Here is a 12,995-nt window from a genome sequence, read left to right as displayed (position 1 = left end):
TTTGGCTTACGTTGGGTGCATGGGGAGTGACAGCACAGTATTGTAGAAAGCAAGAGATTGATTATCTGGTTGCGGTGTTAGGTAATTTTTGTTTATTTATTATTATTTTTTTTTCTAAGAGAAAAGTGCACAGTTGTAAGGTGAGAGAGACATGAAATAAGAATTAAAGACTCGTTCAATGGTTTTGCGAAAGCGAATTGCATGTGGAGGTTTAAATGCAGGGACCGATTTCATTTGGGGTAGGCATGCAAGCACGAATATTATTTGGTAGAGCTACTGGTTTTTCATTTAGTTCTTTGTTTTCATTTATTTATTTATTTATGCGCCCTCTATGCTGATTAATTTACATGAATGGTTGATATTAACCTGGAATAAAATTGTTAAAAAGATAGGGAATTGTTTACCTAATGTTAGAAGAATTGGTGCAAGTTTATGGTATCCACTATCAGCTAGCACATTTTACAAGCCAACAAGATAGAATATTTGCTTTCAGAAAGCTACATTCCAATATTTCCATATATAAGGGATATTACATCATATCTCGGTATCCATATTCATCCGATTGATTCTCATGAGTTACACAATATAATATGCCATCAATAAAGCTTTTCCTGAATGAATAATCAAAGGACGGTGAACTTAATTTGTAGTACAGCATGTAAATGAATAAACTTATGGCTGTTTAAAAGAAAAAATGGAAAGAAGAAAAAGATTAAAGCCAACTCACACTACACCATGGATAAAAATTGAGGTCGATATTGCATATAAAACAAAAAGAAAAATTTAAAGCCAATTCCCATAATTTGAGCAGTTATTTAATTAATTAAGTTCATTAATAATATATTTTGGCAATGATTAGCTTTCCTCTCTGTTGTTTCAACAAGTTAAGGCATGGTCCAAAGCTCTTAAATTAATATTAATTTTGACTGAATTAATTGGAGAAACGAATATTATACGTGAATTTATAAATATATAATCAATAAATTAATATAGGTTAAATAGAAAAAGAAAAAGAAAGATATTAAATAATAATAAAGTTAACAAAAACAAATAAAAGAAATTGGATCAAAGTTGGAGAATAAAAGCATAATAGATGACCATTTTATTATATGGTGGCATTGTTTAATTAAGAAAAGCTGTAACTTATCCCGGAAGATAAGAAGATTAACTTTGTGTTTCCCAACAAGAAAATGCTTTGCATACTTTACAAAAAGTGCAACCCTGGAACTATATCTTCTTGTGATTTGTCTGTCAATTATATATCAGAACTCTTGCATTTCATTTGCTGCTTTATATCTGAGTATAATTTTATTCTCTTCTGTTTCCATTTTATGCTGATAAATATTGAAAAGTGCTTTACGATACAATTGAGAAGCAAGCTTCATTTTCCTTTTAAACAAAACTTGGCATCATCATTCATATGTAAAATGTAGAATTAATCTCTTGTATTTGTCAAGCTAATATTGTAACTGAAGTTTTGTAATGGTTAAACGTGAATGGAGTAATTATGGGAAGAATATTTGGGCAGCAGATGATCTTGAACAACGAAAACACTTTGGTAAAATTGAAGGGAATCGTATACCCTGGCAAAAAGATGATCACACAAAAAGATCAAACAACCTTTTTTAATTTCTTCTTTTCTTGGAAGAATATGGTCCTCTCTTTCAGCTGAAGGAATACCCAACCGCACGCCAATTTTATTTCCATGGGGTCTTTGCTTCTTTGAATGCAAAATTGCTATATATCATCCACAAATAAAATGATCAAATTCCACCATTTGGGAAATCATTCAAAGGTTATCAACCTTTACGGTTTAGGGTTTATGATTGAAGGAAGAAATGAAAGAAAGAGAGGACAAAAAGTTAGGAAATTAATAATAGTAATGGAAAGCACATTGATGAACGATAGAGAAGCATCACCATTCCACACTGTCCCACTCTCCCACCTCACTTCCTTCATTAATCTTCCGTTCAAGCTCATTATTTATATTGGAATTTATGTTACAATAGTCAGAATTTATGTTAAGATCATTATTATTATTATTTTTTTTTTCTTTATATTTTGATTTTTATGAACATCCATTATTGTGCATTGAAATTATTTACAACCAAGCTAGAAAGTATGCAACCAACCTGGGTTCGGTTGGGTTGGGTTCAAATTGAGGAATGTAATTGGGCTAAATAGTTAAGCTTGGCAGGCCAACGTCTTCCAATTTCACTCTGTTTCAGTTTATCACATGAGTAATACTACACATACATCATTTTTATACAACATTTCACATACAATATTATGTGATAAGATATGATTGGCTAATTTAAAGTTAAAATTAAACTTTCACCCAATCATATCTTGTCAAATAATATTGTATGAGAAATATTGTATAAAAATGATGTTTGTGTAGTATTATTCTCATCACATAAAGTAAAGTTAAAGCATCTTTAAAAAAAATTTATATAAACTAAATTCTTTATTATAAAGAGTTTATTTATAAAATCAAAAATCTAATAGACTCTTTATTTTTTAAATACAGATTAAAAAATGAATTTGACATACCACATTTAAAAAGTCAAATTTCACTCTCTATCATAATTTTAATAATAAATTATAAATTTCTATGTATTTTATTTATGATTTCCCTCTCCTATTAAATTTCTTTTTCAAAAAAGTATTTTTTCTTCTAAAATTTAAAAAGTTTATTAGATTTGAATACATATTTTATTTTTTATATTTAAAAATTAATAAAGAATGGTGCTATATAAAATAAATATCTACATTGGATATGCTCTAAAACACCAATTTATCAAATCGCCGACAGAAAAACAACACAAAACAAAATTTGAAAGTCACATGTTCTCATCGGTTGATATAGGCCGCACAGAATTTCTCAGTTGCTTCCACGTGTTAAAAACACTTTATAAAACTACAATTTTATATTTTATTCCCCATATCCAAAAATACGTGTACACGGCTCCGACAGCACATTGACACGTGTACAAATTACATGTACTTATACTGACACGTAGCATCTACACCTCACAGCCAGAGAATTATTAAATTGCTTCAGTATCTCTATAAAACTCAATTCACCGGCCAAACTTTACCATCAAACTTATCAACTTCGTCATCTTCACCTCCAAGCTCCAATCAATAGCATTTTCTGTCTTTTTAATCCATTTTTTTTTTTTTTTTTTTTTTTTTTTTTTGTTTTCTTTTTTTTTGTTGGTTCTACTTCTGAAGTTGTTGCAAGAACGTTAACGATTAACGTTATGGCTGGTGGAATTGGAGTTCCACTTTGTGTTCAGTGTGGCACGACTAGCAACCCGTGCCGGTGCAAGGTGGTTGGGCCGACGCTAGGGTTCCTGGCATTCGCAGTGGCGGCAATCTTTGAATGGCCGGTGGGGGCTTTAGTTTATTGCTTCAAGCACGCGAAAGGTCGTCGTATTATGGCTCATCCTGTCACCGTTGTTTACCCTAAAGTCACCAATAAGATTCCTATTTGATGTTCTACCGTGCTATAAAATAATGTAACTTTAATTTACTTCTTGCTTTGCTTAAGTTCATGTAACGAAAATAATAATTGTAGTAAATGATAATTAATTTAAAAAGAAAAAAAATAGACCTTACTTATATTCCCTGTCTTTGAAAAGAGGGTAGTTTCTAAATATATTACATGTGATTAGGAACCCGACCCGGCCGGTTAAACCGATTCAACCATGACCCGCCTGTCACCTTCACCGGGTCAGGTTATAAATTTTCATATTCATTTAAAACTCTAAAAATTAAGACATCAATCTGTGAACAATTAAATGTTTGAATGTTAGGGCTTTTGAAGAGAAATTGCTGGTGAGTGGAATGATGGCAATAACATCGATTTCCAATGAGTGAATCGATCAGAAATCGCGATGGGGGAGGCAAACAGGGGAGGGGTGAGATAGGTTTTGGTCAGGAGGTTGAGGGGAGTGTTTTTGTGGTGATGGAGAGTGTTTCATCGTTGGAAACATGCACTATTTGCCGATGTCGACGGTTATGCGAACTTACAATAATTTTTAGAGGTGGTTTTGTTAGATTTCAAACATTTGGACACCGGTTTGACCCATCAGTCAAACCGGTTAAACCGCTCAACCCGTGACTGCACGGTTTGTGTTTCTAATCACTTAATGTAATGAAAATAATAATAGTGGTAAATGGTAATTAATAGTTATAATATGGACAAAATCAATTGCTCAAGTTTAAGCTTGTAATTCAAAGCTACACGTGATATGATTCACATAATTGTCATGAAATACGTGCAACGAAGGAAGGCAGTCTTGCCTTGGACCCAGTTCATCATCTGTAGCAATTAATCAAGTTTCTGAATTAAAAATTAATGGAAACATCTGCAGCTTGGATAGAAATTTTAATTTGATTTCAAGATGTATTTGTATTCAAATATATGCACCATGTACAATATTAATTTAAAATACAGTGTGAGTAAACAAATACTTGAAGTGGTGTTAGGTACTTTGTGACCTTTGCTTAGAAGCCTCTCCAGCTTCTTTCTTCGTATTCAAAACAAGCAAAGGAAAATTCCATCTTCATCAACGACTTTAAGGCAGTAAATACTATTGGCTTTTAAACCTTTCAAAGACACGCATCCAAGTCAACTCCCGTTAGTCGTTACTCTGAAATCAATCTATTCTTTACATAACCATCTATAATACGTCCAGAATTTCGCAAGTTATAATCAACATTCTTAGTTTTACGTAGGACCAACTTATAGACATGGTCAATTGATCCTATTTTTTCTCGTTACTTTTATTCATATCTATATTAAAAAATACCATTTCAGAAGCGTAAAATACTGCAAATTACCTATTGATCGAACTTGACCAATCACACTAATATTAAATGAGATTGGTCAAGTTGAAATTAATGTTATCATCGATGGTGGACCAGCAGTGGAGAAGACTTATGACTAGAAATAGTGGCCTTTGGTAAACTGAAAATTTCGTAAATTAAGATTTTTTTTCACTCAGTGGACTTGTCTAATCCCCTTATAATTCATAGTGGTGCAATTAAACCTACTTATCTCCCAATAATATTTGATGATCCTTCTCTTCTCTTCCTTGGAACCTTGCTCGGTTCTTTTATAAGAATTTCCCATGGCAAGGAAATTTCTAAACCTTTCCACGCAAAATCTTCAGTTTCAATCCACACTGTTAACCCTTTTGTTTGTTCTGATCGGAGTCTTCTCTGTGTTTTCGGTTGTAACGTTTCTTTGTGCTTCTCACAAAACAAAGAAATNTAGAAATAGTGGCCTTTGGTAAACTGAAAATTTCGTAAATTAAGATTTTTTTTCACTCAGTGGACTTGTCTAATCCTCTTATAATTCATAGTGGTGCAATTAAACCTACTTATCTCCCAATAATATTTGATGATCCTTCTCTTCTCTTCCTTGGAACCTTGCCTAAAACTTGTTCACAGTTTGTGGTAGCTCGGTTCTTTTATAAGAATTTCCCATGGCAAGGAAATTTCTAAACCTTTCCACGCAAAATATTCAGTTTCAATCCACACTGTTAACCCTTTTGTTTGTTCTGATCGGAGTCTTCTCTGTGTTTTCGGTTGTAACGTTTCTTTGTGCTTCTCACAAAACAAAGAAATCGTCAAGAAGACTGAAGGATGAAGAAAAAGTGTCAAGTGAGAGAAAACTTCTTTCGAAATTAAATAGTAATATTAGTAGTAAAGCTCATTTGATGGTGAAGATGATTTCATGGAGGAAGGTGCAAGATGAAGATGATGAAGATGAAGCAGTCTGGAAGAGATCGATCATCATGGGAGAACGGTGTCGTCCTCTTGAGTTTTCCGGGAAAATTCTGTATGATTCTGAAGGAAATCTTTTACCCGACTCTGACTCATCCAACAAAACCTGAGTAAATCAACTGTTTTATTGGATAATTTTAATGTTTCTTGTGTGGAGGTGGATGCTTCTTTTCAAGAATAATTTTGTTTAATTTTCATTTTCTTTTCCCTTTATTTTGGTGGTTGTTTTGTTTGTTTGTCTGTGAATCACTAAAGCTAACTAGTTAGTGAAGTTAATTTGTGAATAAAACTGATGAAAACAGAGAAGTATTCAAAGACAGAGTTCCTTTGAAAATATATAACGATTCATTCAATGGGTTCTATCTTCTCTAATCTCTAATAAAATATTTAGAATGGAGATATTGGGGAATCTGACCATAATTCCATTTATTTATTTTAATGTTTAGATTAAAATTTTCCTGGAGTCAACTATAAGTCAATCACCATTCACCAATTCTGTAGATTACAGGAAAAATGAAAGAACCTGGAAATAACAAGTAATTTCACATCAATAATACAGTGAAAGCGAATACCAGACATTTAGGTAAATCAAATCGTTCATGACATGAACTCCAATCCTTATCAATATGTATAACCTATCTTAATTATTACAATGAATTGATCTAAACCTGATTTCTTCTTAGCTTTTTTACTTGTTGCTTTTGAATATTAGTTGTTAATTTGGCAATTTGTTTTGTGAAATACTGATCTGGGATGAAGATTGAGTGTTGGTTTTGTTTGATGATGAGGGCTAGGTGTATTTGCTAAGATCAAGATATTTCAATATAAGATTTGGTGAAATTTCAGCGAGAAAATATATATCTCAATTAGTGAATGAAAACAAGTTATTCTTAGAGGATTTTGACTAGTAAATAAACAAGAGTTGGACGGAGGGACTATTATGGCGTGAACGGTGTTGATCTACGTTCATCCTATTGTGGCTAAAATTTGGCGTTATTATACGCTATTCCGACCATCGTATGCGGCACCAGTCCGATGTCAGATGTCATCGGAATACGATTATTCCGGCACCGAAACACCCTGTTGTGACGCAATTCCAATGCGACAATTGGGTGTTTTTCTTATAGGGTAATTTGTAAACAGTTTCTCAAATCCTAATACTGTTCAAATCATACTTTAAAAAGCTTGTTATAACTTGATTTTGATTAAAAAAAAAAAAAAAGCTAACTTTATCATCAAAACGTAAAAAAATGTTAGTTTTTTAATCATATAAGAACTATATGAATAATACTATGTCAATAATATCAATCATCTTATAATACACATATAACAAGTTTTGATAAAAAAAATATCATATTTTTCTAACCCAAACATAGATAAAACATCTCTTGGTATATTACTCAAGAAATTCTGAGTTCGAATCCCTCTTAGGTTACTAATAGGAGTAACCATTGGAGTTTTTATTCAACCGATAGTTCTAAGATCCCAAAGATTCAGTTGAGGTGTGCGTAAACTCGTCCGAACACCAAATAGATAAAGTATATATAATATTAATTTTTAAAATCAAATTAATCCTGGATTTTGGAGCACATCATGTCATGAAAGAGTGCTGTGTTCACTAACTTAGTAATCATGATATAATCTACTAAATAACCCACTAATTAATCATCACATGAAAAACAGACAAATTTGCTTGAATCAACAGATGTCTCCACTGAGATCCCATCAATTATTCAAGCCTTTTACAATACTCATAATGCCATTTTTTCAAATAATAATGTCAAGGCCTTTATAAAATACACACACTGTATCTGTATGTGACAAAAGATACAAATGCAATCAAACTAGGATTTGATTTGAATTCATTTTCACAATTATGATCACAGTAGCATAAGTAGATTAGCCATTTATAATGCTGAATCCATCTTCTCAGTGATCCATCTTTTCATGCCTTTCTCATTCATTCATAGCATTTATCATTTAAGCGACAATTCTGATATGATGTAGATCAGCCAGCACCTTTTCTTCACCACTTACCCTTAATGATAACAACTACTCTTAATTTACCTCCCCCTGTTATCTCCGTCTCAACTTTATTTAAAATCAGTTGGACATTACGCACCAAAGAAAATAATCCATCAAATTGTGAAAAGCAACTAGGACTTGATTAGAACCAGAGAGCTCACTTGTATGATATAATTTCATTGATATTTCAATGGTGGAATTTGTCAATTGAGCACATATTCCGTGTTTTTTTTTTTTTTTAATGATTGGGAGTATCCAGATCAACTTACACTCATCTCAACTAATCTCTCAGGACCCTGAAACTATTGATTGAATAAGAACTCCAGTGATTATCCCTATTAGTAACCGAAGAGGGACTTGAACTTAAGACTTCTTGAGTAATACACCTAAAAGGTCCTATCGAACCATTCAATCACTCAAAGGTAGTTCATATCTGTGGTTTTGTATTAGTGAATTAGCCCAAATTAAACACATATCCCTGATTCTTATTATCTTCTTAATCTTCCCCAGTGCTTGAAAATCTTAGTAGAAAGAATATGATGATGAAATCCAAGTAAAATAAACAATTAATTCAACCAAAGATTCATAGTTTAGGTGAGGTTTAAATTTTCCACAGTTTAAAATTTTGTAATCCGACCCCCAATGATAATGAAGGCACTTTAAATTTCAAACAATTGGATCAAGACTCAACTTGGCATGAATGGCTGAAAGAAATATATGAACTTACATATTGATAGCAATATTGGGCATACGTATATATGATACGCCCTCTTCACCAGATAAATTTTTTTAAAGCTTGTAACAAATATTGTTCTGCCATTTTGATGGTGCGTCTGCAATTTTGCTTGCTACCATAGATACATGATTTAACTGTATAGGATATGGAGAGAGACACAGAAATGTGACAAAAATTGTTGGCTTTCTAATACTTAAATAATTTCCTAAGAGCTAAAAATGATATCTAAGACAAATTTACAAAGACACTGAAACATGAAACTTGATGCTCTGCTTTTTGCACTTGATACTGGAATTAAGTCCATGGATCACTACCGAGATGTAACATCTAGTTGAATTTCTTCTGCGGGAAAAAAACTTACGTGTTTCTGCAAAATAGAATGATTTATAAAAAAGAGATTAGTATACAATTTAAAATCTAAACATATGCACAAAACAAGGTTTAGATTAATTATTAACAATTTCAGAAATAAAAATAAAGGCTTCAATTTAAACCAAAACAACGAAACAGGTTAAATTAAAAGACTCCTTTTTCTTTTTAAAATTTTCCAAACTAAACATTAAATGAACTTTTTGCACATAAATAGGCTTGTGTCCTTATAGGCCAGCCTAACTATTGTTCGGCATCCAAATTTGACTTTGGGAATTTCTTGTTCCCTAGAAATGCCTAAGGCTGCATACAAAAGTTAAAAGTCAAGTTAGGCTCCTTTCTTAAGGGCTGATGATGATGTAAGGAACGACGTCGGCTTTACGACCAGTTGTTCTTTCTGAATCGACCCGTTGATATTTCGTGGATTTTTTACCAAAGAGGTTTGGCATAAAAAGTCCCCTCTCACCCCAATTTTAGAGGACCAATATTTTTTTTTTTTCAAAGTATCCATATTCACATTGAAGTCTACTTAATCCGTATAACTACCTTCAATTTCAACTAACGTTTTAATAGTTAAATGTAACGATTTAAGGGGTATAAATGAGATTTTCTTTTTTAAAATCATTGACACGTTTAGTTAAACAGTTAAAATTTTGAAAAAGTAACTAGAAGTTTGGTTAAACTGTTATGAATTTTGAATGTAAAATGGTTTTACGTTAACTTAGGATCCAAAATTAGAGAGGGAAAAGTTTTTAAACCAAATCTCGGTGGGGTGGCAGTCAATCAACCCATATCTTGTTGTCCGCTAAACGAAGAAAAGTTTTTAAAAAGCTAAAGAAAAATAGCGTCAGATAAGAAAAAGAAAGAATGGCAGATAATTTAAAAAAAAAAAAGGTTAAAAAAAGAAAGAAAAGAAAGGGAGGAAATAGCCCCTAAAAGGTTAATTGATGTGGTATTCACGTAATGGGTTGTTACAAGCCGACAAGTTAATAGTTATAAAAGGATGAGATTTTTTTGACTAAACTGGCCCACCAAAAATCATGTGGCTTATGTCCCTTGTTACTCAGCAGCATGTGGACTCAGGGTGAAAATGAACCTGATAATTTCAGCCATGGCTAAATCAACATCATAAAACTCATTCATCTTCCTATGGTCAAATTCTAGACTTGGCCAGCCATTCCCAATTTGTAATTAACGACAGTATCAATAACGACCGGCCCGACAAGACAGTGCACCCATTTCTTTAATAATGCTTTAATTTAATTCATTCTGTCTTATTCATTGCATGAATACAAGGCTAATCACAATCACTATGACTAATCCCAATTAAATCTTACTTTTAACGAAAAATTACTATTGACTCACTGCATTTCTGCATTTCTCCAAGAGAAATACTACATTTATAACTTTTTATCACAAATTTTTTCTCACAATCTCGATATGACAGTTTACAATTGATCAATTCGTAATAAGTCTAACCTCAATCCCACTTAATAAATCACGACTAACTAATTATGAGTTGTTAAGTAAAAGGGTTGAAAAGAAGAGGTTGTAGGTATAGTATTACTCTTTCTCCAAGAGTAATACTACACCCAAATACAACCATTATTCTGCCACAAATTTATTATTCATTTTTGTATGCATGAATAAGTAAACACTTGATTTTATAATGCAAATGGAGGTATCATCTCCTCTTAATTCACAAACCAAATTCCTATAATGAAATTAATCATTGACATAATCAAAATGAGAACTGAGACAATTTCAAAGATTATTAACAAAACCAAATTTAGTAAACATACCTCACGTGCCTTATGATTCTCTCTGACGCTACCAAGTCTCGGTTTCCACTCCTCTCCCGGTAGCGGCGCACCGCCGGCTTTTCCAACATAAAGATCGACAAGCTTCTCAGCCGCCTCCGCTTCATCCTTACTCTCATCCATCAATTTAGCCACTTGGGATTTGGGCAGCCTCATTTTGACCCTCATGCGCCCATCATTAAGTTCCGGCACTTGCCCATCAGATCCACGGCTCGTCGAGGGTTTAACTGCAGAAAGATCAGAAACTGCCCGCCTTGACAACATCAGTAACTCAAGCCGGTCCTTTGCGCCCATGTGAATCCCCGATTGAACCCTTCTAGTGGGCATTTTATTTTTCTCTTCAGGAATAAACTTGGGTAACTCCACCAAGAAATAAATTTTCTTGGCCTTCAGAATCTGTTGAGGCTCCAACGGCTTCGCCCGAATGCCATAGTGTTTCACAGCTTCTGAATCTAACAAAACGTGACCTGGGTAGTCTTTAACGACATCGGAAACTTGAACTGGAGTCTTTAACTTGAACGTTTCTCCATCAACTTTCATCACCTTGGCTTTCTTTCTTCCTCCTATGGTGTTCCCCATGTTAAATTTTCTTGTGTTAATATTATAAAGATTATGATAAAGGTTGGAATTGTTTATATACGGGATTTGGTGAGGTGTGAATCAGTGGAAATTATTGTAGATTCCTTTTACTGAAGATATGGATTCATGATTAAGGACAGGTGAATTGAAGTGGGAACGTTAATGAGTTTGGTTGGGGTCGAGACAAAGTCTGTGTTTGGCGTAGATGGAAAATAGAAAATGAAGAATTGAGTTGTGACAAACCAAACGTACATATCAGCTTTCAAGATTCCCATTAAGCTATGTTTGTTTAAGTACTTTTTTTTTTTACCTATTTATCATGTGAAATTAAGCGCTTGTGGGACAACTTTTGTTGAAAAGGATAAGCACAAGGAAAAGTGCTTTTGGCTTGCACCAACTAGCATGGCTAGTCGACGTACAACAGAAATTGTCCTGTTAGGCTGGCCCATCTTTTCCATCCTATTAATTTTCTCATCTATAAATAATCATTTTTTCTATTAATATAAATGATACCAATATATAGATTCAATTAGACTAATATTATACCCACAACCTTTTCGTATAAGTTTTCTTCCACAAACTTATATGATAAAAGATGATTGAGTAAAAGTTTATTTTAAATATAAAATCACTCAATCATCTTTTGTCACATAAGTTTGTGAGAGAAAATTTGTATAAAAAAGTTATGAGTGTAGTATTAGTGTAATTTTTAAGGGTTAATCACATCTTTCCCATTAGAAATTGTTAATTTTTAAGCCTTTTAAAATTATTAAATACACCTTTACCTGGTGTTTTGATATTTTTCATAAGTTTATTCAATAATGCTAGGTCCACAACTTTTTCTCACAACCCTGACATAATAGTTTATCTTTTGTTAGCTCGCAAACAGGTAGGCAGGATCCACACAAGCAGGTGAGACCCATTTTGCGAGACGAGCTATCACATTGGAGATTGTGAGATTGAGTTATGGACCTAGCATTACTCAAGTTTTTTTTATATATATTTTAAAAGTTATTGGTAATTTTATAAAGATATTAAATAGTTTCTGAAAATTACTAGAACACATGAGACTTGGATCTCGAGAGTGAAATTAACCAAATTTGTAATATTAATTATATTATTAGTATTGTAGGATATCCTGAATTCAAAATTTACCATTTGTAACTTATGTGTTAATTAATTAACTCAATGTGAAAGTAGTTTAGAAGGTTAATTAAAAGAAATGAATCATCTTGAGTTGTATATTACTTGGATTATTGCTCAGTCAACTAATGTTTATCATTAGATGAACCCATTCAACACCCGAATTAAACGTATCTAGATCTCCAATTAAACTACTTAATAAAAATACATAAATGATACCAAAGTTTACTTCCCACAAAATAGCTAAATTAAGTTGATTATTTATATGATTTTGAATATGGATTAATGGGTCAATGAATTTATAAAAATCATGTCCATAAGAGAAGAAAATATCTTCAAAAATTAAATTAAAGGTTTTATAATGTCAGAAGAGATAACTATAAAGTTTCTAGCAAGTTTGACCATATATAGCCAGTACCATTCGATTGATACGGCCTAAAACATTGAAATAGCATAGTTGAATATATGCTTATTCAAGATATTAAATTAAATATATTTAATTAATTCTTGCATGGCATGTGTGT

At 32.5% G+C, this 12,995-nt stretch overlaps 2 protein-coding genes across 3 annotated transcripts; one reads left to right on the top strand and one right to left on the bottom strand.

Moving 5' to 3' along the window:
• The first annotated feature begins 3,094 nt into the window (after positions 1-3,094).
• Positions 3,095-3,538, top strand: LOC116113942. The gene has a single exon (XM_031400100.1). It carries the CDS (start codon positions 3,267-3,269, stop codon positions 3,498-3,500), a length of 234 nt encoding a protein of 77 aa, XP_031255960.1. The 5' UTR covers positions 3,095-3,266; the 3' UTR covers positions 3,501-3,538.
• Positions 3,539-8,661: 5,123 nt separating this feature from the next.
• On the bottom strand, positions 8,662-11,594 carry LOC116113935 (uncharacterized protein At1g66480-like). Of its 2 annotated transcripts, none has more exons than XM_031400093.1 (2): positions 10,732-11,594; positions 8,662-8,927 (listed from the first exon to the last, which is right to left on the bottom strand). In XM_031400093.1, exons 1-2 carry the CDS (start codon positions 11,326-11,328, stop codon positions 8,871-8,873), a joined length of 654 nt encoding a protein of 217 aa, XP_031255953.1. In that variant the 5' UTR covers positions 11,329-11,594; the 3' UTR covers positions 8,662-8,870. The 2 variants fall into 2 exon arrangements, with proteins under 2 accessions (XP_031255953.1, XP_031255954.1); XM_031400094.1 differs by having other exon boundaries at positions 10,741-11,594.
• Positions 11,595-12,995: the final 1,401 nt, after the last annotated feature.

Source organism: Pistacia vera, unplaced genomic scaffold (genome assembly GCF_008641045.1).
Source record: "Pistacia vera cultivar Batoury unplaced genomic scaffold, PisVer_v2 Contig692, whole genome shotgun sequence".
In the NCBI taxonomy this organism is placed as follows: domain Eukaryota; kingdom Viridiplantae; phylum Streptophyta; class Magnoliopsida; order Sapindales; family Anacardiaceae; genus Pistacia; species Pistacia vera.
This window is presented reverse-complemented; position numbering and strand designations above follow the sequence as displayed.